Here is a 27,920-nt window from a genome sequence, read left to right on the forward strand (position 1 = left end):
TATTATTATTTTTTTTTTTTTCGGTGTTCGAGGGGAATTTTAGGAGGGAGACACTTTGTGCCTTTATCTCTTCGCAGTGGCTCCTCGGCAGGAAATTTCTCCGTCCCATTCCATGGATTTTTGGGGTCGAAAAGCTTCAGCTCAGGGGATAACAAAGTGTAGGATAAATGAGTTAATTGCTGGAATTAATTAATAGTGGGACAGAGGAATAATGGGCTCTTCATTCCCTTTTTTTCCCCTGGAATCCTGTAGAAAAGCAGGATGTTGTTTGTGAGGGACCCTCAGGAAGCTGAAGCGAGAGGAATTTTCTGTTGTCTGAGGAAAAGGTGGGATTTGGGGATGTTGAAACTGCAGGATTGCTGTTGGACTCAGCTTTCTGGGGATTGCTCCCTTCCCGGTGCAACTGCCAGAGATTTGGATCGCTACTTGCTCATGGAAAACACTTGGGAAGTCGTTTCCAGGTGCTAAAGAAAGAGGAGGGGGGTGGAAGAGCAGAAAAATCTTCTTGGAGTGGGTTGTGAGGAGTTTTTCCTGTTGACATTCTGGCCACTCTTCCTATTCCCAAGCTTTTCAGTGCCCTGAAATTTCTGGAGGAGATGGATGCTCCCTGCCCTCATTCCCAAGGAGGGTCATAATTCCATGTTCCTGCTCCAGAGTGACAAGCGAGGAGTTGTGAATGATTCAGAGCTGGGAATGGAATCAGGGGGGGAACTTCCCTTGGCGGAGGGAATTTCAAGGAATAAAAAATTGGAATGAGAGCCCTGCGCCGCCCGGGCATCCCGGTGGGAAACGTGGGATCGTAAAACTCACACTGTTGGTGGAAGTTGCAGGAGGATTCATGGAAGGTTTCCCAGGGGTCGGGAGCAGGGAGCAAAGGAGGTGGAATTGTGCGGCCCTTCCCGGCAGCAGGGAGGGATCCCGGAGCACTGGGAGCACTGGGAGCACTGGGAGCACTGGGAGCTGGGATCCGGGATCCGGCCCGGGGGCTGTGGGATCTGCGGGGCCTAAGGTGGAGCTGGAAATGGCTGCAGGGATCCACAGGCACCTGTGTCCCTGTGCAGAGAGAGGACAGAGGGAAATGCCCGCAGATGGGAGATGGCAGAGCAGAGACATGCACAACTACACAAAGAGGGGGCCTCGGAAATCTCTGAATGTCTAAAAGATATAAAAATAGATCTGTAAAGATATAGGAATGCTTCAACTCCTTGGGGTCTCTATGTGTAATATACGTACATATAAAATCTGTATAAAATAGAGATTAAAATATAGAGGTAAAAAGGCTGGAGCTCTTCAGGATCAATAAGTAAAATAATTTTATATATATATATATACACACACACACATAAAACTGCTTGAGCCCCTCAGGTTCTCTGTGTATCATAGAAATATATATAGTAAATATATGCAATTGAAATATAAAGGTAAAAATGCTGGAGCTCCTCAGGATCGATATGGAAAATAAAAGAATATGTATATAAATATATATAAATATATATATAAAAGTGCTTGAGCTCCTCAGGTTCTATATATAAATCATATAAATAGGTGTATTTTATATATATATATAAATATATAAAAAAAATGCTGGAGCTCTTCAGGATCTATATAAAATAAAGGATATTGAAATATATATATAAAATATAGTAAATATATATAAAAATATACATATATAAAGTGCTTGAGCTCAGGATCTGTGTGCCTAATATAAATATATATATTTTATATATATGTGTATAAATATATCGAGCTCTTCTGCATCCAGATGTAAAATTTAAAAAGTTCTAAATATATATATAAAAATATATAAAAATACATAAATGCTCACAGGATCTGTGTATAATATAATAAATGATATAAATGGGTATAAAAATATAGATAGATAGGAAAATATATAATACAGATATCAAATGAGCTCAACAGGGTTTATATTTATAATATAAAAATAGAGAAACAAATATGTATAAAATAGGGATATGAAAGTGCTGGAGCCTTGCAGGATCCAAAGGGATAATAGCAAATAGATATCAAAGATATTAAAATATATAAAGTGCTTTATCTCCTCGGGATCTTTGTGTACCATATAAAAATAAAAAATATATGGATAGAGAAATACATAAAAATATAGATATAAACGCTGGAACTCTTCAACAGCTATGTAAAAGATATACATAAATATAATATACATATACACATACACACACATAGATATATATATATAATATATAAATCTAGAGATATAAAAATGCCTGAACTCTGCTGGGTCTCTCTGTATAATATAGTTTAATATCTAATATATAAAAACATATTATATATATAGTATTTAATATATTTATATCAGGGAGATCTAGAAAGATATATGAGACATAAAGATCTAGAGATACCTTTATATAAAGATACAGAAGATTTAGGTAAATTTATTGAAAATGTGCATCTTTGTGAATGTTATCCCTAGAAATATAAAGAGAAATATGTAGGTAAATATCTATAAGTCTCTCTATAATTTGTAGAGGAATATCTATAAATCTATGGAGAAAGATCTTTAAATTCTATAAATCTCTCTAATCTATAGATAAATATCTCAAAATCTCTCTATAAATCCACAGATAAATATCTATAAATACTCCTATAAATCTATAAAGATCTAGAAATATCCCTATAAATTTATACATATCTCTGTAAAATTATAGATAAAGATCTAGAAATGTCTCTAAAAATCTGCAGATAAATATCTATAAATCTATAGATAAATATCTCTAAATCTCTATAAATCTATAGAGGGATGTCGAGAAATATCTATAAATGTGTAGATAAATATCTCCAAATTTCTGTAATCTATAGATAAATATCTCTGTCAATCTCTAGAGAAACATCTATAAATCTGTAGATAAATGTCTATAAATCTCTATATAATCCATAGATAAATATGTATAAATCTCTAGAGAAATATCTAATAAACCTATGGATAAATGTCTATAAATCTCTCTAAATTTATAGAGAAATCTCTATAAATCTGTAGATAAAGATCCATAAATGTGCCTATAAATCTGTAGATAATTATCTTAAAAATCTCTTTAAATCTCCAGAGAAATATCTATAAATCTGTAGAGAAATCTCTCTAAACGTGCCTATAAATCAACAGATATAAATCTCTGTAGTCTATAGATAAATATCTATAAATCTATAGATAAATAGCTATAGATAAATGTATTTATAAATCAGTAGATAAATAGAAATCTCTAATCTATGGACCTGCACCTCGGTGTATCTGCATCGATAGGTCGGTGCCTGTAAATCTCAGTCGATCGATCGAAGATCGATCGACTGAGATTTACAGGCACTGACCTATCGATCAATCGATCGCCCTGATATTTACAGGCACCGACCGATCGACAGAGCAAAGCAGGATAATCCCACAGCTTCGCCCCAGGGGGGGTTGTGCTTTGGGATCTGGAGCAAGGGAATAAGAGAGCTTGGATTTGGGAGCCTGCTGGGAAATAATGGGGAATGGCCTTTAAGGCCTGGAATTCCTGGTTATTCCCTTAAAGCAGCCGCTGGGCGGTTCGTTCCCCCTGGATTTTGTGTGAATCCAAGCGGCCTCGTGCTGGAGCGGGAGGGATTCAGGGAATTCTTCCGGCGTGGGGCGCGGAGGGAATCTTGGAATTAGGGCTGCTTCGCATATGCTGGTGGGAAGGGAACTTCGGGATGACTCCTGGGAATGTTTTGGGCCCCAGCGTGGGGATTCTGAGTGGAATTTTGCCATTTGGAAGTGGAATTTTAGCCTTTAGCAGTGCAGTTTTACGTTTTTCACGGAATTTTGTCGTTTGGGAGTGGAATTTGAGCGTTTGGGAGTGGAATTTTTTGATTTTTAATGACATTTTGTCACTTCCGAGTGGAATTTGACCGCTTGCAACTGGAATCTCTGCCCCTGGAGGACCCGGAAAACCATGTCGGGGTGTTGACATCTTGGAATAATATCCATTCTAATCCCCCTTTTTTGTGGGAAGGGCTGGAATGGGGAGGGGGGTTTTAACAAAACCTTTGGAAGCGCCTTTTCCAATTGATCTCCAGGAAATTGTTCCCAGGGATTGTTTGTTTCCTGTTTCGCCCCGAGTCTGGTTTCGATTAGGCTCGGGAGACCGGGAATTGGCTTCTTTACCTCGGCAAATCCTTGGGAAAAGGGAATATTTTCACCTCTCTTCGTCGTTTTCCTCCTGATTTTCAGATCTTCTGGGATCTTCTGGGATTTTTAACCCTTCTTGGAAGTTTTCCAGCCCAGTGGGATGGGAAGGACCCGGAGCAGCCGCCTGCTGAGGCCCCACAGCCAAGGGAAAATCCTGTGGGAAGTGCAGGGTGGCTTTTCCTTCCTTCCTTTTCCCTGTTTTTTTTTTTTTTTAACTTTAGGGGGGGGAAAAAAAAAAAAAAAAAGGAAGTAGTTTTGTGAGGATGCTTTAAGGAGAATTTACTTTACTTTTCCCTATTATTATTCCTTTGGAAAAAAAAATAGGGAATTAATTCAGTGAAGATGCTCCAGGGAGAATCCAGCTCTTCCTTCCTTCTCTCTGTTTCTATTTTGCTTAAAAATCCAGGGAATTAGTTTTGTGCAGACATTGGAGTGAGAACCAGCTTTTCCTTATTTTCCCTTTTTTTTTACTGCTTTAAAAACCAGGGAATTAGCTCTGGGAAGATGCTCTGGGGAGAATTCAGCTCTTCCTTTCTTTTCCCTAGTTTTATTCCTTAAAAAGAAAGGAATTCCGTGTTATATTTTCCTGAAGATGCTCTGGTGAGAATCCCCTTTTTCCTTTCCTTTCCTTTCCCTATTTTTACCTTTAAAAACAAAAAAGAGGGAATTAATGTAGTGCAGATGCTCCGGCACCAGTCCAACCTTTCCTTTCCTTTCCCTATTTTCCTGCCTGAAAAACCTGGTAAGTCTCCTCATGCCCCTGCTCCGGGGAGACTCCAGCGAGGAGCTGGTGGGATACACAAGGATTTGGGATTGAAAGTGCCTGGATTTGTTATTGTTTGGGAATCAAAGGATCGTCTCTGCCGATGGCTCGTTGCGTCAGCGCCGATCCCAGCGCTCCTTTTTCTGGGAAGAAATTCCCGGTCTCGTTAAAATTGCCTCGGGAGCGGGGAAGGGGCCCCTCAGGTACCTCCAAATCCTCCAGTCCCTGTCATCCCAAATTGCAGCAGCTTGGATATTATTTTAGGGATATTCTCCCTGAGATCCTGGAATTGCTTTTTGCAACTTCCTGGATTTTAGAGCTTCCATTAAGTTGGTTGCGATCCCTCGTTTTCCTGGGATTTCTCCTTTTGTCCTGTCGTTGTTCCCTAAGGCTTTGGATGCTCGCAGCTTTTTCCGAACGGAGGGATTCCTGGAAAACCCAGCCTGCAGGGCCCAACATGCCAGGTGCATTTGAACCTCGCAGGCAGGGAAGTACGAAATCTCTGGGATTTGCACTGTGGAATCGGAGCTGGGAATTTTCTCCATCTGGAACTGCATCAGCTTTGCTTTGGAAATGAATAATCCTGGGGGAAAAAAACCAAACAAACAAATCAGGAAACCTTCCCAAAGTTGCCAGGGAGGAAATTCCGTCCACCTGCAGCTTTAGGGGCTGGGGGAGGGATATTGTACGGGATCAAACCCTGCTTTTCTCCAGGACTGGGAAGCAGCTGGAGCGCAGAGAGGGAGCCTCCAGGCCCCCTGGGTCGCGGGAAGCAGAGCTGAATCCCGTTGTTCTCTGGGCCCGGTGCATTCCTGGGACACGGGGCTGGTAATTGGAGGGGCCGTCCGGGAATGTCGTGGAGCAGCTGCTCAATTGTGGGAATGAAAGGGCCGGGAACGATCCCAGAGAACGTTGGCCTTGGCTTTGTCACCTGGGAAAAGGGGGAATTTCGGCGCTGCAGTGACTGGATATCCATGGGCAAATCCAAACTCATCCCTCTGGAGAGGGTCTGCTCCTTAAGTTTTATTAAACAGGAAACTAGGGATTTATTCCTAGTGATTAAACCCATCCATTAAGAGCTACTGGGATGGAAATTGGAGTATTCCTTTAAAAAGTCAAAAGCAATTTCCTCCCTGCCCCCCCCTCCCAATTCCAGGGTTTTTTCAGTGGAATGTTTTCATTCCTGACAGAGTTCTGGTGCTAAACCGCTCCCAGTTGTTTTCCCGGCATCTTCTTCCCGCTGCACCTGCTGGCACGACTAACCTGGGAATGGGGGGGCTGCATCCCTGTATCCCTATGGAAGCATGGGAAGCATCAGGAGCAGATCCCAAGTCCAGGTTTCCTTGTTGTAAGTGAGCATGGAGAATTCCCAGAAAAAATTCCCATAAATTTTTGGCAGCTTAGGAAAAAATAGGCAAGTCTAAATCCTGCTCCCGAGGTCCCTGGGAGCACATGGATTCCAGGGAAAGGGGTTGGGAGGCAGGAATTTGTCCTAGAGGGAAAGCTGTAGTTTTCCAAGGATTTTGATTAAAACCAGCAGAGGGAATTTCGGGGAGAATCCCAGGATAAAACTGCTTTAAAACTACCAATTCCAAATTTATTTTCCCTTCTTTTTTGGGGATTTTGGCTCCATGTTATTGCAGTCTCTGCTTCTCCCAGGATTTTTGGGAGTGACAGTCAGGGGATATTCTGGTTCAGGTGCTCTGAAGTGCCACTCTGCCCCCCAAATCCTTGGAATATCAGAGCTGCTTTTTCTGCTAACACCTGGATAAGACCTGGGAGAGCCCTGAAATTTTTCCATGAGATCCCTTTCCTCCCTTTCCTCTTCCCTTTTTCCTTCCCTTCCCTCTTCCCTTTTTCCTTTCCCTTTTCCCCTTTCCCGTTTTCCCCCTTCTTTTCTTCTCCCTTTCCTCTTCCCTTTTTTCTTTACCCTTTTCCTCCATCTCCTCCTTTTTTGCTCCTTTTCCCCTCCTTTTTCCCCCCTTTCCCACACCAGCCATCCATAAATACTGTGGGATCACTCCAGATCCCAGTATCCCTAGATGTGGCTACTCTCCAGCATTTCCATATCCAGCCAGAGCTTGGGAACTGTGGAATCATAATCTGGGAAGAGATAAATCCCAAGACAGCAAATTACACCCGGCAGGATCCTATTCCTGATTATCCCCCTGACTGATACACCCGGATCTGTGGGATCTAGGATGTGGATCTGGTGACATCCAGGTGGATGGCTTGGAATGTTTAATGGATTGCTTCCTCCTGGGAGGGTTGGAATGTTCAGTGGGTTGGATCCCTTCCACCTCTGCCGGAGAAGTCACCGTAACCCGGGAATGCTGGAATGGTTGGGTGGGAAGGGACCTTAAATCCCATCCCATTCCATGGGCTGGGACACTTCCCATAGCTCAGGTTGCTCCAGCTGGATTCCAGGCTGGAATCCACAACCTCTGTGTGTTTGCAGGGATGAAGATCCCTCATCCCCAGTGCAGGAATGAGTTTGCTTTCATACCATGGGATCAGTGGGAATTTAACCCTTTCCCTCCCCATCTCGGTCCAGGCTCTCCTGGGATCTCCTCCCATGAAGTTCCTGGGAGCAGCAGGTTCCGTGGAGAACTTTTCATCCCAATTTTTGGAATATTTCTTTATCCACTTCTCAAATCTGGTTCATCCCTCTGTTTCCTTTAAGCAAGGAATTCCTCCAACTAACACTGCATGAACTGGGAATTCCATCGGCCTCTGGCTCTGGGATTAATAAACATGGGAAAAACCCCTCACAACTTTCCCTTGGGACAATTCCATTCCTGGAAAGTCATTCCTAGCCCATAAAAATTGCCTTTCATCCAGAAGCAAAGTCTCCCAGCCCCTCTGTTCTTGGAGCCACTGGGCATCGGGAGATAACAGCTCCGGCAGCTGCTCCGTGCCAGAGCTCGGGATGCTTCACACGCTCCATGCTTTTTCCCGGATAATTACGGTGTGAAGAGGCACATTTGTTGTTCCCTTTGGTTCCCGGTATGCAAATTCCCGCTTTTAAACTTCGGGAGGCCAATTTGCATTAATATTTCGGTTTCCTATGGAAAAAAAATCCCCCCCTTTACCCCCCCCACCATCCCAACAAGTGCATTTTAATGAGGAAAAAAAAAAAACCTCAGGAAAAATAAAAGATATGGAGCTCATTAAAGGCCTTTCAGCGAAATGTGGGATTGGCTGCCAAAAATCATTAGGATGGAATGAATAAAACAGGATTGGGGCCGGCAGCGAGGCCTGCTCGGATCTGTGGGGTTTAAACTCCACTCCTGATCCGTAGAACAGGAATTCTGGAGGCTTTTAGGCTTTCTTAAGTCCTGGGCTTTTTTTAATCCTCAGCTTTTCTATGCCTGACTCTAAGCAGGGATCATGGAATCATTAAGGTTGAAAAAGGCCTTAAAGATCCTCGGTCCCACTGTGGGATTAAATCTCTTCATTTATAGGATCCTCTGGAACATTAAACCCCAGAAACAGTGCCTGGCAGTGGGTGTTTTATTCCCAAATGCTATCCCAGAGCCCAGTGTTCCAGCTGGTTTTCCCTCAATAGGAAATTTTCCCCTCCTGACCTTGAGCCAGAGGCCGAAGGGACACTGGGGAATTGCAGCATTCCCACGGATCTCCAGCAATTCTGCCACTCGTGGGGGGCCTTTTTATAGATTTTTCCAGAGTTTTCCAATATTTGGGATGCCTGTGTGTATAAACCCCTGAGTTTTCCCAAATTGGGAGTATCTGTGTTATAAACCCCCCCAGACATGTCCAGGGCTATCGCTGCTCCCTCATCCCAGTAAACCTCTGGATTTCTGACCTGAAATTTTCCCTCCCAAAAATCCCCTCTTCCCGGGAGGCACCTTTCCCACGTGTTCCCTCCTCCACCAGCGTTTTAATATCAAAACAAATCCAAGTATTTTTCGTATTAATCCGCTTTCCCCCCAATCAAACACTCAATCCCGAGGCGGCTCCTTCTCCTGGCTCCTGGCAGGGAAGGCAAGAATGGGGTTAAGGAATTCTTTCGATCATTTCCGTGGCCTAATGGAGTTTAATTAGCGGTCAATTAAACCTTTGATCGGCTTTGATCGGCCCCTTTCCGAAGGGGCTCCCTTTCTTGGGCTCCCACCATCTTGAATTCCTCAGGAAGCGGGAATTCTTCGGGAAGCGCTCAGCGCTGGCTTTCTGTTCCTGGCTTTTTTCCCCTCTTTTTCCTCAGAGTGGCTGAGCCCTCCAAAGAGGGTTTTTTCCCCCCAAAACAGTGCTAAGGAACAAGGAGTTGGCGCTTCCTCCTCGTTTTACTCCTTGCCCTAATCCCTGTTTTCTCTCTAGGAATTTTAGGGAACAGCCAGGAACACCCATTTAAATAGCAATATTCCTATTTTGATTAATTACATGTTCATTAATTAATTTTAACTGCAAAACTCAGAAAGAAAAGGATTTGTTTGGTTTTTTTTTCTAGTGGTTTGTTTGAATGATTTGATTTGGATTTGACTTTTAGTCAGCCCAACCTTTCCCAGTTCTCTGCGTGCGGCTCCCACTGGGAATGGCTCCAGCTTCCCGGCAGTCGGGTTATTTTTAATTCCTGCCTCCAGTCTGCCCATTCCCACATGCCCAGGTTTAAGCTGAAGTCAAACTCGAGCCTAAATCGCCATCTTAACCTCCTCGGTGTCCCTTGGTGGTGTTTGAACCCGGAATGTTCCCGCTCATCTCAGTATCCATTGATTTTACTCCAAACCTTGTGGTGCCGTAATCTCTCTGGCTGCTTTTCCAGTGATTCATCCCCAGAAATTCCAGTGGTTTGAGCTTGTGATGGATTTTTGGAAGCTTAGTTCTGTGGCATTTAGGCAGAGCTTAAAGCGGGAGCCTCCTCGCATCCCACATTTGCTATCCTGGTGTTTGCTAAAGCGGAAATCATCCTAAAAAAAGGGGGAATAAGTAACTGGTGTGTTTTCCAGCAAACGTTCCCTTCCCTCGGTGTGGATCCCCTGGAAGTGCTGGAGCCACATTCCGGCCCTTCCCAGCTGTGAGGGAATTTGTGCTGAGGGCACAGCTCGGGATTTGTCCCCCAGGACAGGGTTGAGGTGCTGGGCTTGGAGCAGGACCCGCCTCTTCCTAAAGATCTGGCTCTGGGAAGGTTCAGTCCGGTTTGGGATCCTTTCTGCTCATCAGACCTTCATTTTGTGGGATCGTGGAATGGCTTGGGTGGGAAGGGAGTGAAAGGATCATCTTGTTCCACCCCACACATTCTACAACCCAGGTTGCTCCAAGCCTTATCCTTGGACAATTCCAGGGATGGGGCAGCCAATTCCAACACTGTGGAAAGGGAGCCCAGGGCAGGGTTGGAGTCCCCATTCCTGCAGGGATTTAGGGTGGACATGAGGGAAAATTCCTGCCTGGAAAGGGTTTCCAGGCCTGGCAGGGGTGGAATCCAATCTCCTCACCCATTTCTTGGTGTTTTCCTTTTGCATTCCTCTCACTCTCCCTTTTCTATCCCTCATCCCTGTTGGAAGTGTTGTGGTGGGACCGTCCAGCAAGCTCGGCCTCCTGGTTTTCCAGGATCCTGGAATTAGGGATGTGTTGGAGCAGAATCCCCTGAGCTGGCTGGGGGGGTGGGGTTGCACCTGGACTGTTTTGGGAGTGACCTGGGATGGAGTAATGAATCCAGGCTTTGAGCAACCTGGGAGAGTGGAAGGTGTCCCTGTGGAACGAGAAGGGCTTTCCAAGCCCAGCCGTTCCATGATCCTGTGAAGGAGCAGGAAGCAATCGGAGTGTGGCTGGGAAAGCTGTGGTTCTGGGCCGTGCCTGTTGCTTTTCCAACCGTGTCCTGCTGCACAGGAATGACATCAGGGTGGAATTTTTGCTTCCCTCTCTAATTTCCATGACCCCTTTTTAACTCTGGGCGTTCCTGAGCGTTGGGCTCAGCCTTCCCATCTGGAAAACATTGGAGCCAAGTGGGATCTGTGGCTTCAGAGGATCCTGGAGGGTGGGAGAAGGGAGGAAAAGTCAGGCAGCTGATGTTCGGGGGGTGCTGGGATGGCATTCCGGGGGGAGCAGAGAATCCCGGGGTGGGAGGAATAGAAAGATCATCTCATTCCCAGCCCACACACCTTCCATAGCCCAGGTTATTCCAGCCTGGCTTTGGACACTCCCAGGGATGGGGCAACCGCAGCTTCTCTGGGAATTCTGTCCCAGACCCTCACAACTCTCCCAGCCAGGAGTTCCTGCCCAGTGCTGGAGAGGGACTTGGGATGAGGACCTGGAGGGACAGGACACAGGGAATGGCTTCCAGCTGGTTTAGATGTGATATTGGGAAGGAACTGGGCTGGAATTCCCAGAGAAGCTGTGGCTGCCCATGGATCCCTGGAAGTGTCCAAGGCCAGCTTGGAATAACCTGGTCTCTGGAAGGTGTCGCTGCCCAGGAAACTGGATCCTTCAATCCCTTCCATCCCAGAGCATTCCACACTTATGATAATCGCAGGATTAAACCTGGGATTCTGGGGAGTCCGCTGTGTGCCAGACAACTGGCTCCAGTGGCAATTCCGAGGTTCTGGAGCGCTTTGGGTGTGCTGATCCCAGCCTTCCCTCCCCCGAGTGCCAGACAGGTGCCTTCCCTTCCCGCTGCGCTCAGCAGGCCCTGGAATCTCATCCTGCTCTGGGCTCCAGGGGTGTTTTTTTTCCATGTGCTGCTCCGCGCCGGAGCTCAGCTGCTCCCAATTACCTTTGATGGCCGCGCTTTTGCCAGGAGAAGGCTCTGGAAGCGCCGACATCTGGTTGGGATTGGGGCCCTCGCAGGTCGGGCCGAGGCGGGTGGGGGCCTTTTCCTTCCGGCCCCTTCTAGCCCGTGCTGGGAATGCGCTTCCCTGGCTTTTCATCCGCCGCCCCCGCGTCCCGCTCCTCTTCCTCTCCCCCCTCGGCAACATGTGGCCCAAATTAAGGGACCTACTGTTGGAAAAGAGCTGGAAACCCGGAGCGGGCTGGGCTGTGGGGCTATTTAGTTTAAGGATTTTTCACTGAAAAGGAGGGAATTTTGCACTGGAATGCGGGGATTTATCACAAGAGCGGGGACAGCACGGAGCGTGTCCCTCAGGGGGTTGGAAAGGAGGAAAAATGGGATTTAGGGAGTATTTTTTAATTCAGATTGGATTTTTTCTCCTGGCTCGTCCGTCCGTGGAGGCGCAGCATTCCAGAGGCCTGGGAATGCTCGTGGGCAAGGAAGTTGTGGCACAAAGGGTGGGTGACCAGTGGGAGGATCCAAGGGAACAACTGGAGCTGGGGCATGGAATAGGCTGGATTTTGGGATAAGGATCCCCACGGGGGTGGTCAGGCACTGGAACAGGGAAGTGCTCCCGGCACTGGTATTCCAGTAGCCTTTGGACAACGCTTCCAGGTGGGATTTTGGAGTTGTCCTCACGGGGCCAGGAGTTGGACTCCATAATCCTTAACTTCCCAACTGGGTTGGCTTCCCAAACACCTGCCATTTCACGGTGGATCCCAGAGGCATCTCCCAGTGCTTGGTGATTCCTGGCCCGTGCAAGTGGGATATTCCACTCCAGCTGATAGGACTTCTCAAGGCTCTTTATCCTTCATTTGGGAAGCTTTGGATCCCCAAGGCACTGGGGTCCATCCAACAGGAGCATCCCGGGATGCTCATTTCGGGTGGGAGCAAGCCCAGGCTCCATTCCCAGGAATTAAAGGAAAGGTGTTAGGGATTTGCTCCCAAAATGGCTCCAGCGTGGTGGGATTTGATCCGGAATGGCGTGTTTTTCTGGGATCATTCCTCACCATCTCCTCAAACCTCTCGGATGAGTCAGAGGGAGCTGCTAAATTCGGGTTTTCCAGACGGATATTGACGTCCCCCGATCCAGATTTGCCATCAAATCAGGAATGAGGCTGGGATGGATGGATGGAGAACCACAGAATGGTTGGGATTGGGAGGGATTTTAAGGATCAGCATGTTCCACTGGGAAGGGATGGTCCAAGCTTGCCTGGGACAATTCCAGGGATGGGGATGTGCTGAGGAGGCCCTGGCACAGATTCCCAAGGACTTCTATCCCTGGAAGTGTCCAAGTCCAGGTTGGAATAACCTGGTCTATGGAAGGTGTCCTGTCCCTGGTATGAGAGGATCCTTAAAATCTCTTCTACCCTCAACCGTCCTGGAATTCTGTGGTACCTCCCAGCGTCTCTCAGGCTTTTCCAGAGTCTCTTCCCTGTATACCTGACCCTCCCTCTCTGGGATGGGGAGAGCGCCTGGAACCTCATTCCCAAATCCCAGGCAGACAGCAGGATTTGGTGTTCCTTGCCATGCATCCGTGCCTTTAACCCTGAGAAATGGTGGCATGGGAATGGAACTTCCTCTCCCGCGATCCCAGTGCTGTGAGTGGTGTCTCATCCCAACCGGAATCTCCTGCTCCGTGATCCAAGATCTGGTGGGTGCAGGGTTGCCTCTTGATTTACCCATCCAAAGTCTCCAGCTTTCCTGGGATTCACTTCTGCTTTTCCTTTCATTTGGCCCCACCATGGAGCAGCCACTGAAATTCCCAACCCTCCAGATGTGCCACCTGGAATGTGCGTCCAGGAACTCCGGAACTCCAGTGGGATGTTCCTCCGCATCCCCCCCCCCCCAGCCCTTCTCTCCCTATTTTCAGGGGGAGTTTCTGAGGAGAGAAGCCCTTCCAGCCACGCTTCCCTGGATTTCTCTTCCCTGCTCTCCGCGAGTGCCGGGAGCGGGCGTGGTGCCAACTCCTGGGAGCTGCTGCCGCTTCAAAATGGAGGCAGGAAGGGATCCATTTTCCTCAAGGAGATGACAGGGATTCAGCCTTCCCGACCATCTGGAGAGCGGGAGCGGCGGGAATCCGGCCCGCCCTACACAGCACATTCCCTTCATCCAGCTGGCCCGGCTGGGGGCATCCAGCCTTCCCATTCCCTGCTCAGCTCAGAGGGGGAGTTCCAGCGGCCGGGCTCCGGTGGCTTAGGGAAAACTGGGAGCGAGGAGTGTTTGGCACCCACTCCCGGCTTTCTGCAGGGATGAATCGAGCTGTTCTGGGGAGAGGCAGAGTTTTCTCCCCATAGTGTCCCTGCACTGTGTTGGTGGTCTCGTGCTGCTCCAGCTTTTGCAGGCTCCTTGCAAGCTGGATCCCTGGGAATTGCACATCCCGGGATAACGCTGTAATTCCACATTGCCGGTACCGGTGTGGTTGGGAAATTAACGCGTTCCCGGCCGAAAACCGGGAATTTTGGAGTGGTTTCAGTTGTGTGCCTAGGTGGGTGAAGGCCACATCCCAAAAAAACCTCCTCATTGTTCCCAGTTCCTGTTTATTTTAAGCTCCGGGAGGCTTGAGGAGGAACACATGTCCATCTGCTGCCTAATTGGATTTACAGAACCCAGACTTGGACAAATATTCCCTCTCCAAGCTGGAAAATGTCAGTCTGGAGCCGCTTTTGAAGCTGGGAATTGACTTTCCAGTCACACGGGTTTTGCGTTCCAGGGGAATTGGGCAGGGATTTGGCCGTAAAACTGGATTTTGGGGCTAAATGAGGCTTTTTTTTCTCCCCAGGTTTATGCTCCCTCAGCCAGTACTGCCGACTACAACAGGGATTCTCCGGGTTATCCCTCCTCCAAACCAGCAGCCAGCACTTTTCCCAGCTCCTTCTTCATGCAAGGTAGGAAGGAAATAGGTTTTCCAGCTTTTTTTTTTCCAGGCTTGTATTTAATTTATCCATAGCTGAGGCATTTTGGGATCACTGCCCTGAAAGCCCTGTCTCCATCTCCCCGTTTCCCTGCATGTGGAATTAGAGCCACAGGGTTAAAATGAGGCTGAATCCTGAATTTTTCCTGGTTTTGCTGCTTCCAGGTTGTTGTGATTACATGGAAATGCAAAGGAATTTGGGATAAATTAATTACTAACATTCCCAGAGTTTGAAAAGATCCACGTAAAATTCAACTGCGCAATTTTTGCCACATTGAGGGCAAAATTATCCACTTTTTAAGGATAAGTGTCAGAAAGTCATGGAACTATTAAGGTTGCGAAAGCCCTCCAAGATTATCAAGTCTGACCATCCATGGCCACCACTATCCATGTTCCCACGTGCCACATCCACATGTTTTTTGGACACTTCCAGGGATAGAAATCCACTACTGATTATTCCAGGGCTTGAGCACCCTTTCCATGAAGGAATTTTTTCCTAATCCTTTTCATGTATTATCACCCTGAGAGCTCTGAATTCCTCGTCTGGAATTCCAGAGCTGGAGATTACCAGGATTCTGATGATATATCAAGGATTTACCCTTGGAAGTGCCCAAGGCCAGGCTGGATGGGCTTGGAGCAAACTGGGCTGGTGGGAGGAGTGTGTGCCCGTGGATCAGGCGCTGTGGGATGTGCCTTCCAAGGTGAAGCACTCCCTGATTCCCTGATTTCTGTCTTGCAGATGGCCACCACAGCAGCGACCCCTGGAGCTCCTCCAGCGGGATGAACCAGCCTGGCTATGGGGGAATGCTGGGCAACTCTTCCCACATTCCCCAATCCAGCAGCTACTGCAGCCTCCACCCGCACGACCGCTTGGTGAGGATCCCGTGGGAAGGGGCAGTGGGATGGGATGGGATGGGGTGAGGTGGAGTGAGGTGGGATGGGATAGGGGCACTTCCCAGAGAATCCATGGCTGCTCCATCCCTGCAAGTGCCCAAGGCCAGGTTGGAGCAGCCTGGGCTGTGGAAAGTGTCCCTGCCCATGGCAAGGGGTGGGAATGAGATGATCCTTAAAATCCCTTCCCACCCAACCCATTTTAGTGCTGGGACACTTCCAGGACTGGGATCTCCAACATGAAGGTGTTGAAGCAGGTCCAGAGGAGGCCACAGGGATGCTCCGAGGGCTGGAGCTCCTCTGCTCTGGATCCAGGCTGGGAGAGCTGTGAATGTCTGCCTGGAAAGGAGAAGGCTCCAGGGAAACCTCACAGCCCCTTCCAGGGCCTAAAGGGGTTCCAGGAGGGCTGGAGAGGGACTGGAGAGGAGGACCTGGAGGGACAGGACACAGGGAATGGCTTCCCACTGGGTTAGATGGGATACTGGGAAGGAATTCCTGGCTGGAGGCGGGGTGAAGGGCTGGGATGGAATTCCCAGAAAAGCTGTGGCTGCTCCATCTGTGCAAGTGTCCAGGTTGGAATAACCTGGTCTATGGGAACAAGATGATCCTTAAAATCCCTTCCAACAACCCTCGGGCCACCATGAGCAGCATCCCAGCCTCTCTGCAATCCCAACACTCCCTGTTTTTCTCGGCACAGAGCTACCCATCCCACTCCTCAGCTGACATCAACTCCAGTCTTCCTCCGATGTCCACGTTCCACCGGAGCGGGACCAACCACTACAGCGCCTCGTCCTGCACCCCTCCGGCCAATGGCACCGACACCATCCTGGGTGAGCTGGCTCCTCCCAAACTCTGGGAATCACCTGGGGGCACATCCCGCCACCCCCTGAGAGGGAAAAGCCACCCCTGAGGTCAAATGTCCCCAGATATCCAGGGAATAGTCAAAGATGGGAAATAAGAACCGCTTGCAGGGTCTCTCGGGGAGCGATTCCATAGTTAAGTGACAGGGAAATCGGGACATGTGGTTCGGATTACGCATGTGATTGCAGGCGGGACCGCGGAGCGGGACTAATGCCGGAGGAATGGAGGGTGGGGTTTTTTTAGGATCTGAGAACAGAGGAGGAACTAAACCAGGCTCAGAGGCCGAGTTCTCCTAGGGGTTGTGGATTCCTGATCCCTGGGATTGTGCCAGGGCGTGGATTGGGCTGGGAGAAGGTGTCCCTGCCCTCAGAATGGGATGAGGTGTGAGCTTCCCAATGTGGAGGAGCTTCCTGGAGCCTTGCTGCCTCCTGGCTTGGCTTTTCCAGGCTGGAATATCCCTGGTTTTGAGTTTGTCCCCTGAAGGAACCACCCTCTGCCATCCTTTCCTCCTTGAGGGACTTGCCATTCATTCCTGCAGGTGGGGCAGGAAAAGGAATTTTGGAATGTTCTCCCGGCTGGATTTACATGGAATTTTTTGCCTTGCAGCCAACAGAGGAAGTGGGGCAGCGGGAAGTTCGCAGACTGGTGATGCCCTGGGGAAAGCACTCGCCTCTGTAAGGAAACATTTACTTTGGAATTCCCATGTTGACACCTTGGGAAGGGAATTTGAGTCTCAGTTCTCTGGCTGGAGTTGCTGGAGATGAGCAGCAGGTTGCCCCCCTGGAGCCCCTGCCGGCTGGAATAAGGGATGATCGGGGAAAGGGAATGTTGGGAAAGCTTTAGAGGGAATTTTAGGGTAGGATAGGAGTGGAAAGAGGGCAGGGCTTGAGCTGTGCCTAGTCCATCCCACTTTTCCACGGGAGAGGGAGGACAGAACCCAGCAGCAGGAACGACTCCTGCACTCCCAGACCGCCCTCCAACAGAATTCCTCTGGAATTCCCCAGAGGTTCTCTCTGTTCCATGGCAGCTCCATCTCTCCAGTTCACGTGGTGGCTGTTAAAGGCAGCAGTTCCCATGTTTTTCTGGGATAACCGGATGCAGCGCTTCCCAGCTCCTGCTGGCACATTCCCGCCCTGTTCCCGTTATCCCGGTGGTGCTGGATGCCCTTTAACCAGGACCATTCCTATTATTTTCTGGGCACAGTGGGTTCCTTTGAGTTCTCATGACACTCGTTCATAAAATGAAGTCGAGACAACAAAATGGTGTTGGAGCCGATCCCTGAAATCCCAGTCCCTGGAGTCCCTTCCCGAGGGACCCGGTGTCCAGCTTCCTCCTCTCCTGTGCCTCAAAGAGCCGAATGGCACAGCCAAGAGGCTTTGAACTCTCCTGGAGTTAATTGACCGGATCGGAAGGAATTTTCTGAACCTGTCCTGCTTTCATTGAAATGAACGGAATGCATAAGAATTCCAAGCTTTTTTTTTTCTGGATTGGGTTGTGACAGCTTTATTTAGATTAATTGTGTATCATCTTTTAAAGATCTATTCTCCAGATCACACCAACAACAGCTTTTCATCAAATCCTTCAACTCCTGTTGGTTCTCCCCCTTCTCTCTCAGGTATTGTTATGATTCTATTTTCCGCAACGGTTCCTCCCAAGGTGGGTTTTTTTTTTGGGAAGAGATCCCTACCCCAGCTCCGGCGGGGCCGCCCATCCCAAACCGGACTGTCCCGCCTCTGGGGCGGAGGGAAGGTTGTTGCAGCTCCCAGGGGAATATCCCAGGTTATCCCTGTGGAGCTTCCTGCACCCTCAGGGACATCCCCCAGGAACGGTGGGGCGATGGTTTGGAGCTAAATCCAGGCAGTTGGATTTTAGGAAGGTTTTTTTAGGATCAGGGAGTATAAAACACTGGCACAAGTTGTCCAGAGGAGCTGGAATTCTCCAGGGCCAGGTTGGACAAGACTTGGAGCAACGTGGGGTAGTGAGAGGTGTCCCAGGGTTGGACTAAATGACCTTTAGAGGTCCCTTCCAGCTCAACCTATTCCATGATTTTGTGATCCTGCACTTCATTGGAATGTTTGCATCCATTCCCCAAATCCCGAGGCCCGGGGTTGTTCTCATGAGCATCAGGTGGGGGAAATATTCCTCAGGCTGGAATTCCCAGTTTTTAATCTGTGAGCCTTTTCCAGCTGGCTCCTCCTCTCAGCAGTACATCCCACCTCCCTGGAGAATCCCACTTGGAGCCCAAGTGCAATCCAAGACTCCCTTGGATCCCAATTAACTCACCAGGAATCCGGAGCCGGAGCTGAGGCCTCTGTGTCTCTGTGGGGCAGGGAAAAATGGGATCATCCCTTACTCTCCATGGGGAGTTCCTGATCCTCACAGGTGATATCCCACTTTCCATACATCCCCTACAGGGATGAGACCCCTTGGGAAGGAGGGTTGGTCAGGGCAGGTCCAGGAGAGCACCTTCATCCCATAAAATCGAGATGAAACCTGGCCTGGCTTGGGGGGTCCCACAGCACAAAAAACAGCTTCCCATCCTTATTTTCCCTGGAATTACCCCTGAATTCAGAAGGGACTCTGTGTCTCTTTTCCTTTCCCTACAGAGGGGGCCAAACCAGAGGGAGAATTCCCTGATAGTTTGGGCTGTGCTGCTTCCCGGTGGGAAATAGGGATAACCCAGGGTGAAACCAGTGTAGAAAATTAGTGAATAGAAGTGGATTGATGGAAGAGCTGGAATTGTTTCACATGGAAATTTCCCTCAGGGATAAAAGAGATAAGAGACCATTTGCCATGAGTTCCATCCTGGCCTGACATTCCAAACAAATCCCAGTCTGATGGGAATTCAGACTCCAATCCTGATATTCCCATTTCCATTTTATGGGATCCTTCAGAAGATCCAATAGAACATCAGAAATCATATCCAGCATAATCTGATCAGTCCCCAAAAACCACTGGGGAAAAGAGCGGAAAAGAACTTTTCCCCAAAATCTATTGGAAAAAGAGCAGAAAAAACCGCTTTTCCCCAGAAGCCTTTGGGAAAAGAGTGGAGAAAGCCACTTTTCCCCAGAAGCCTTTGGGAAAAGAGTGGAGAAAGCTGGTTTTCCCCGTTTTTCCTTCACTGTTGGCACAGAGACCGATCTTTCCATGGAAAACTCGAAGAGCAGAAATGCCTTTCCTCCCAGCACAGCAAGGCCAAGGTTTGGCTCCGAGCGCAGCAGTTGCGCTGAAGCCTTTGGCGCTCTGAGGAGCGCCTTGGGAAGCTCTGGCTCGGCATAGGCCATTCCCACAGCTCGGAAAAAGTGTCCCAGAAAAGTCGGGAACGTTGCGCTCGCCCAGTTCCAACGGTAACTCCGATTTTACTTATTAGCAGGAACAGCTGTTTGGTCTAGGAATGGAGGTCAAGCGTCATCATCTCCCAATTATGAAGGTCCCTTACACTCCCTGGTATGTTCCAACCGGTGACCTCCTTCCTGCGGGAATTCCTTGCGTTCCTTGGTGTCGCGCTCCGTCCCACGTGCCGGTTCCTCCCCCGCAGGTTTTGTGCGCCCAGAGCGGCCCAGGAATTGTTGTCCCACCGTGCCTGGTGGAGCTGGGGCGGGGGGGGGGTTGGAGGTGCTCCCGAGAGGAAAAGGGGATGTTGGGATCTGCTGGAAAAAGGGGGGTGAGGAGCAGGAAAGAGGGTGAGGAGGGAGATGGGGTGGATGGATGGGTGGATGGATGGGAGTAGGAAGATGCGGTGGATGCAGGATGGTGCATCCATGAGTCCTGTGGGGTGAGGGAGAGGATGATCAGGGATCCCCATGGAATGAGGGAGGGGATGGTCAGGGGTCCCTGTGGAATAAGGGAGATGATGGTGAGGAATCTCCATGGAATGAGGGAGAGGATGGTCTGGGGTCCCCTGGAGATGGTCAGGGGCTCCCCTGGAATGAGGGAGATGTTGGTTAGGGGTCCTGGAGTGATGGGGATGATGGTCATGGTCTTCTCTCCATGGAGTGAGGGAGATGATGGTCAGGGTTCTCTCCATGGCGAATGACGAAGGTGACGGTCAAGGGTCTTCTCATGGAACAAGGGAGATGACAATCAGAGATCCCCATGGAATGAGGCAGAGGATGGTCCTTGTCCTCTCCCTGTGGAGTGATGGAAGTGATGGTGAGGTCCCCTGGAGTGACAGTGATGATGGTCGTGGTCCTGTCCCCATGGACCGAGGGAGGGGATGGTCTCAGCTGAAAGTGTCGGGAAGTTTGCCGGAGTCAGAAATTAGGATCCAGTAATCCTTGTGCTGATGGAAGCCAGTGTTTTCCAGGCTTTCCTGTGGAGGTTCTGGTGAGCAGGGGATGGCTGGGGGCTCTGCTGAGGAGCTCCAGCAGCTCTGCCTGATTCCCTTGGCAGCTCAGGGTCCTGGGGAGTGTCACAACCCTAGGGATTGTCCCGTTGGGATTCTCCAGCACCTGGAGACTTGGGGACTGTCCTGGTGAGGTTTCTAATCCCTTGGGGACCTTCCTGTTGAGGTTCCAGGTTCTCCAGCACTTGGGCCCTATCCTGTTGAGATTCCTTGGCCCTGGGGGACTTGGGAAGTGTCCTGTTGAAGTTCCCCATCCCTTGGGATCCCTAAAGCTCCGACCTGTAGGGATCAAACCCTCGTGGCTGTGGGACCTGGTAGTTCCTCCTCCTCTCCGTGTGTGATCCTGGGATTATTTGGGTGGGGAGGAAAACAGCAGCAAAACCTCTTCATTTCTTTCCTTCTCCTGCTTTTCTTTTTGATTTTGCTTTGGAATTTTATGTTTTTGAATCCTTCTTTGACGTCGCTCTCACTCCAACTCTGCTGAGACCTGGAGGGCAAACGCTGTCCTGGCCTGATTCATGTTCATGAGGAATCATTGAACCTGTTTTGCCCATGAAAATCAAAGCTGGACTCGTTTACATTCCGTAGGGTTCAACGTTCCCCGGGGCTCAGCCTTCCCTAGGGTTCGGCATTGCCTAGAGAAGCAAACCTATTCCTTAAGATAGAAAAAATCCAAGGAAAACCTAGCAAATCCAGGGCTAACGAGGTCGAAGCACAAGGGGCTGAGCAGGGAGGCCTGGCCGTGTCCCGGGGCGGGCTCCTCACGCTGTTCCTGCTTTTCCCACCCTGCAGCAGAGCCGGATCGAGGACCGGCTGGAGCGGTTGGACGACGCCATCCACGTGCTGAGGAACCACGCGGTGGGAGCCGCCCCCATGGCCGGCGCCCACGGGGACATGCACGGGCTGCTGGGCGCCCACAATGGCGCCATGGCCGGGCTGGGCGCCGGCTACGGCACCGGGCTGCTCTCGGCAAACCGCCACTCCATCATGGTGAGTGCCCCGGGGGGCGCGGGCCGGGAGGATGCCGTGGGGATGGGACAATCTGGTTGGCACTGGATGATCCCAGGGGAAGCTGCCCCATGGGAATGGGAGAATCCCAGTGGGGCAGGAGCATCCCAGTAAGAGCTGCTCCTTGGGAATGGGAGCATCCCAGTTGAACAGGAATATCCACTTGGGACAGGAGAATCTCAGTGGTGTAGGAGCATCCCAGTAAGAGCTGCTCCATGGGAATGGGAGCATCCCAGTGGAATTTTCTGTAGAAGAAAAGGGATTTTTCTGCTGGAGAAAAGGGGAGTTCTGTGGAGAAAAAGGGAGTTTTCTGTCAGAACTCAAGTTTCCTGTGGAAAAAGGCTCCTGAACTTTGCCTTTTCCCTGCTTTCATCTCCCTCGCTGGGTTTTTTTTTTTGGTGCTGATTAAATCCTTTCCTTCCCTTTTGATCTTATTTATAGCCTGGCCAGCTCTCATCTGGCAACTATTATGGGATGGCAGCCACATGAAAGGGCCGGGGAAGGGAATCATTTGGAATACACACATCCAGTGGGATGGGATGGATTTGCTGAGGGGGTTAAGCCAGGTTCAGCTGGGCTTGGCTTTGGAATCTGGCCTATCTAGGCCCTGGGTTAACACACAGCACCTTCCAATTCCCTGCTGGATTTATCCCATAGGATAAAGGACCAAGAAATGTTGCTGTGGTCATCCTGGCATTGGGAAGTTTGGGGGTGGAAGGGGATGGGCTTGGGGGTCCTTCCCAATCCAAACCTGTCTGGGATGAGGGAGCAGCTTCCTGGATTTCCATTCCTCCTGAATCCCAATTCCTCCTGTCCCCACTAATTCCTCCTGGTCATTACTTCCTCTCCTCAGTCACCCCTTTTCCTTAGGGAAGGTAGAACCCTGAGCTGACAGGGACGTATCCCTTTGGGTTGGGGATGGGGTGGTTAATAAATCCCTATGGCTGTGTCTCCTATGTCAGGAATGCAGGGACACTCGGAATGTCAGGAAGCCGAGCCGCCATTCCAAGCGTGCTGCCAACTCTCGATTCCCACTGGATTTCCCGACTCCGGGGGGAAATTGTGGGGCCCCCAATTAAACAGATGGGCCTGGAGATAATTGTCAGCTGTGCTGGAGAGGGGACAGATGGGAAGGAATCCGGGAGGCACCTTGGGAATGGGAATGACATTTTACCTGCCAGAGTGTCTGTCATGGCCATGGACCATCTGTGACCTCCATGAGAAGCATCCCAGGATTGGGGCTCATCCCGAGCAATCTGGGGGCTTGGGCTTCCTGGGATTTCCCTTTTTGGGAAGTTTAGAGCTACATTTTATCGTTGATTGTGGCTGCCCCAGCCCAAGGCCAGGTGTGACAGGGCTTGGAGCAACCTGGGATAGTGGAAGGTGTCCCTGCCCATGGCAGGAGGTGGAATGGCATGATCCTTAAAAATCCCTTCCAACCCAAACCATTCCAGGATTCCATGATTTAAACCCAGTACCTTTGGCACCTCCAACCACCCTCAGTGGTGGAGAAGGGTTCTCCCAAGTCCCTTTGGGATTAAAGCTCTGGGAGAGGCTACCCAGGGCAGGGGTGGAATCCCCATTCCTGGAGAGATTTCAAATCCATATGGATGGGCACTTGGGGACATGGGTTGGTGTTGGACCCCATGGCCTTAGAGGCCTTTTCTAACTTAATAATCCCCCAATCCAACAACAAGCTTTGGCTAAATGGCTCACAATAACCCCCCCCTCACCAAACCTCCCCACCAAACCCTTGCTCCTCCAATCCCGGGCGGAATTGCGCACCCGTTTGGTGGGGGAGGAACAGCGAGTGTCCCAGGGGTTTTCCCGAGCCCACGGGCAGAGCGCCGGGGGTGTGCTGAGCGTTCCCGTGTCCCGCAGGTGGGAGCGCACCGGGAGGACGGGGTGAGCCTCCGCGGGAGCCACTCGCTCGTGCCCAACCAGGTGCCTGTCCCGCAGCTTCCCGTCCAGTCAGCCACGTCCCCGGACCTGAACCCGCCCCAGGATCCCTACAGGGGTGAGTGGACATTCCCGCATCCCTGTTGGAATTGTCGTGCTCTGGCAGGACCATTCGGTGAGCTCAGCCTCCTGGTTGTCCAGGATCTGGGAATTGAGGGGTGGCTTGTTGTTGAATCCACCTGCGGTCCCTGAGCCGGTGGTTGCTCTTGGAATGAGCTGGGATGGGTAAGGGCTTGGAGCAACCTGGTCTTGTGGAAGATGTCACAGCCCATGGAAGACGGATTAGAATGAGGTTCCTTCAAATCCTTTCCAAGCCAGACTGGCCAGGTTGGAGCAACCTGGGCCAATGGGAGGTGCCCCTGCCCATAGCAGAGATTTGGAACGAGATGATCCATAAAAACCCTTCCATCCCAACCCAAGGGCTGTTTGAAGCTCTCCCTGACCTGCCCTCCCTGTTTTCCTGCAGGAATCCCGACAGGACTGCAAGGCCAGAGTGTCTCGTCGGGCAGCTCTGAGATCAAATCTGACGATGAGGGCGACGAGAACCTCCAGGACACCAAGTCTTCAGAGGACAAGAAACTGGAGGATGACAAGAAGGATATCAAATCCATTACTAGGTCAAGATCTAGGTAACGGGAGAAAGAGTGTCGCTTCATTTAATTCCTGCGTGGATTTCGATGAAGTGAACGGAACAGGCGGAATCACGGAGCGCCCGGCCCAGCAGGACCCGCCGCTTTTGGGGGACCTGTGCTCCGGGACGGCCTCCCTTTACAACAGTTCCCAAATTTGGCCACTGACAGATTATATTAGGCCAAAATCAATCGATTAGGCTCTTAGCCCTCTCATCCTGTGCTTCCAAATTGGAATACAGTTGGATTTGCTTTGCTTTGATATAATATTTGTCATTCCCAGTCCTTGGTTGCTGTAAATTCCGAGGGTTTGGAGCCTTAGTAAATTCTGTATGGATTTTGTAGAAGTTTAGAGCTGGGTTTTATCATTGGCTGTGGCTGTCCAATCCCTGGAATGTGCAAGGCCCAGTAGAACAGGACTTGGAGCAACTTGGGATAGTGGAAGGTGTCCCTACCCGTGGCAGGAGGTGGAATGGCATGATCCTTAAAAATCCCTTCCAACCCAAACCATTCCAGGATTCCATGATTTAAACCCAGTGCCTTTCGCACCTCCAACCGCCCTCAGTGGCGGAGAAGGATTCTCCTGAATCCCTTTGGGATTAAAGCCCCAGGAGAGGCCACCCAGGGCAGGGGTGGAATCCCCATTCCTGGAGGGATTTCAGATCCATGTGGATATGGCACGTGGGGACATGGGTTGGTGTTGGACCCCATGGCCTTAGAGGCCTTTTCTAACTTAATAATCCCCCAATCCAACAACAAGCTTTGGCTAAATGGCTCGCAATTCCCCCCCTCACCAAACCTCCCCACCAAACCCTTGCTCCTCAAATTCCTGACCACAGCTTTGGTTGGAAATGCCGTGTCCCTTCCATCCCACAGCAATAACGACGACGAGGACCTGACCCCCGAGCAGAAGGCGGAGCGGGAGAAGGAGCGGCGCATGGCCAACAACGCGCGGGAGCGGCTGCGCGTGCGCGACATCAACGAGGCCTTCAAGGAGCTGGGCCGCATGGTGCAGCTCCACCTCAAGAGCGACAAGCCCCAGACCAAGCTCCTCATCCTCCACCAGGCCGTGGCCGTCATCCTCAGCCTGGAGCAGCAGGTCCGAGGTCAGTCCCGGGGCAGCGCTCGGGTGCAACACCGTCTGTGAGGAATTGCAGGAGTGGTGGGACTCAGGGGGCTTGTCCCACCTCAGGGGGCTGAGAATTGGGGTGGTTGAGTTTCAGGAGCTGGAAATTGGGATGTTGGAGTTCCGTGAGGTGAAAATAGATATGTTGGAGCTCCGTGATCCGAAAATGGGGATGTTTGACGTCTCCTTTCCCTCCTAGAACGGAATCTGAATCCAAAGGCCGCGTGCCTGAAAAGAAGGGAAGAAGAGAAGGTCTCCTCAGATCCGCCCCCACTGTCCCTGGCAGGACCCCACCCTGGGATGGGAGATGCCTCCAATCACATGGGACAGATGTAAAAAGGTAGGATTGGGATTAGTCACCTCCAGAATGGACCGTTCCCGGGTGTTCTGCATGGGGAGGGATCATGGAATCATGGAATTAATGTCCTGAGTTGGAGGTGACCACAAGGATCATCCAGTCCAACTCCTGGCCCCTGGACAACCCCAAAATCCCACCATGTCCACACGCTCCTGGATTCCCTGGGAATGGGGATTGCAGTGCCCAGCAACCCTCTGGATGAAGATCCTTTCCCTAAATTCCAACCTAACCCCACCTTGGTGCAGCTCCAGGATGTTCCTGTGGGTCCCTTTGTTGGGCACCCGAGGGAATGCTGGGAATTGGGTCAGGAAAGGGTGGCGTTGGATATGGGAAATGGATATTAGGGTTGGAATTAGGGATGGATATTACTGTTGGGTATTGGGAATGGATATTAGGGATGGATTACTGGGGTTGGATATCAGTGCTGGAAATAAGGGATGGATATTATTGTTGGATATTGGAGTTGGATAATAGAATTGGATATTAGGGATGGATATTAGGAATGAGTATTTAGGTTGGATGTTAGGGGTGAATATCAGGGCTGAAAATTAGGGATGGATATTAATGTTGGATTTTGGGATTGGGTACTAGTATTGGATATTAGGGATGGATATTGGTATTGGATATCAGGGATGGATATTAATGTTGGATTTTGGGGTTGGATACTAGTATTGGATATTAAGGATGGATATTAATGGATATTTGGGTTCAGTATCAGCACTGGATATTAGGGGTGGAAATGAGAGATGGATATTACTGTTGGATGTCAGGTTTGGATATGAGGGATGGATATTGAGTTTGGATATTGTGGTTGGATATCAGGGTTGGAGATCAGGGATGGATTTTAGGGTTGGATAATAGGACTGGAATTAGGGATGGATATTACTGTTGGATATTAGGGCTGGAAATGAGGGTTGGATATTAGGGCTGGGATTAGGGATGGACAGTAACGCATAATTGGGGTGGGTATCAGGGTTGAAATCGAGGTTGGATATTTGGGATGTTCTGCCTCTTCTCAAGTGACTTTTGGGGCCCTCAATTCGCAGGGCAGTTTCCTGGGAAAGGGGTGGGCCAAACCCTCCCTTTCCCACCTCTGACAAGCCCTTTCCCTTCTCCCACAGGTCCAAGTCGCCGCATTCCTGCCTGGAAAAGCGAGAGACCACTTCCTTATCCGATGTATTTCTCTTAAATTCCCACATAAACACTTCTCCTTGCGAAACCCCTTTGTTTTGTAAAGATAAGACAAGTCTGAGCAGTTCCGAATCCCAGACGCAAAAAGAGATTCCAGCATTCCCAAGGGAAAAAAACAAACAAACAAAAAAAAAACCCACGGAACCCAACAAGAAAAAAAACGAAACAAAAAAAGTGCAACTTCTGGAGGGATGACTCTCTTTGAACATATCAAGCAGAATGTCCAACTTGGAATTCCGAGACTGAATGGCAATCTTTTTCCACACTGTGGGACAATGCATTTGTGCCTAAAATTCCTTGGGTTTTTTGGGTTTGGTTGGCTTTTTTTCAGTTTCGTTTTTGTTTTATTTTTTGGTGGGTTTTCAGTGTTTTTTTTTTTTTTATTTGGAAAAAAAAAAAAAAAAAAAAAAAAAAAAAAAAAAAAAAAAAAAAAAAAAAAAAAAAAAAAAAAAAAAAAAAAAAAAAAAAAAAAAAAAAAAAAAAAAAACCACAAAGAATTTGTAAAAGCCTGAGGATTAAAAAAAAATATTTAATTTAAAAACAAACAAACAAAAAAAACCAACAAAAAAAGGTAAACTTGCAATAATGATAAAAAGTGTACTTCTGAAGAGGGGAAAATGAGACAAACAAAACTAAGGGAAAACGACGGAAAATGAGGTGGGTTTTTTTTTTGTGTTTGTTTTGGGGGGTTGGTGTTTCTGCTCTTTATCCTCCGGGATGACAGATTCCTGAAATATTCCCAAAACCAGCAAAAACATCCCGACAAAACGAAACGGAAAAAAAAAAATAGGACCTGAGAATTTTAGCCATTCCTTAGGGTAGGAGAAACAGATGGATCTTATAGACCTATGACAAATATATATATATAAAAATATATAAATCTATATGAGAAATTTAGTGCAGATGATGGGTAA

At 49.2% G+C, this 27,920-nt stretch overlaps 1 protein-coding gene and 1 long non-coding RNA gene across 11 annotated transcripts in view; both read left to right on the forward strand.

Annotated features, from left to right (window-relative positions):
* The window catches only part of TCF4 (transcription factor 4), a 72,370-nt gene extending 44,988 nt beyond the window's left edge, over positions 1 to 27,382 (forward strand). For 3 of the 10 annotated variants that reach the window (XM_027907609.1, XM_027907612.1, XM_027907618.1), the window contains 12 exons: positions 14,507 to 14,612; positions 15,378 to 15,511; positions 16,227 to 16,359; positions 16,997 to 17,064; positions 17,927 to 18,005; positions 19,761 to 19,837; positions 21,528 to 21,725; positions 23,625 to 23,760; positions 24,169 to 24,331; positions 25,208 to 25,437; positions 25,657 to 25,797; positions 26,937 to 27,382. In XM_027907609.1, coding sequence (XP_027763410.1) covers positions 14,507 to 14,612; positions 15,378 to 15,511; positions 16,227 to 16,359; positions 16,997 to 17,064; positions 17,927 to 18,005; positions 19,761 to 19,837; positions 21,528 to 21,725; positions 23,625 to 23,760; positions 24,169 to 24,331; positions 25,208 to 25,437; positions 25,657 to 25,793 — 1,461 coding nt within the window. In that variant the 3' untranslated portion in view covers positions 25,794 to 25,797; positions 26,937 to 27,382. Of the gene's footprint in view, positions 1 to 12,172; positions 12,340 to 14,506; positions 14,613 to 15,377; positions 15,512 to 16,226; positions 16,360 to 16,996; positions 17,065 to 17,926; positions 18,006 to 19,760; positions 19,838 to 21,527; positions 21,726 to 23,624; positions 23,761 to 24,168; positions 24,332 to 25,207; positions 25,438 to 25,656; positions 25,798 to 26,936 lie in introns of those variants that run through there. The other 7 variants (XM_027907619.1, XM_027907614.1, XM_027907611.1 and 4 more) reach the window with 7 other exon arrangements.
* On the forward strand, positions 19,978 to 21,411 carry LOC114070284. The gene is made up of 3 exons (XR_003573904.1): positions 19,978 to 20,220; positions 20,480 to 20,869; positions 20,902 to 21,411. It is a non-coding gene; the product is annotated as an uncharacterized LOC114070284 (long non-coding RNA).
* Positions 27,383 to 27,920: the final 538 nt, after the last annotated feature.

The sequence above is a fragment of the Empidonax traillii genome, unplaced genomic scaffold (genome assembly GCF_003031625.1).
Source record: "Empidonax traillii isolate 1590-97213 ecotype Southwest subspecies unplaced genomic scaffold, ASM303162v1 scaffold1499:size99741, whole genome shotgun sequence".
Lineage (NCBI taxonomy): Eukaryota > Metazoa > Chordata > Aves > Passeriformes > Tyrannidae > Empidonax > Empidonax traillii.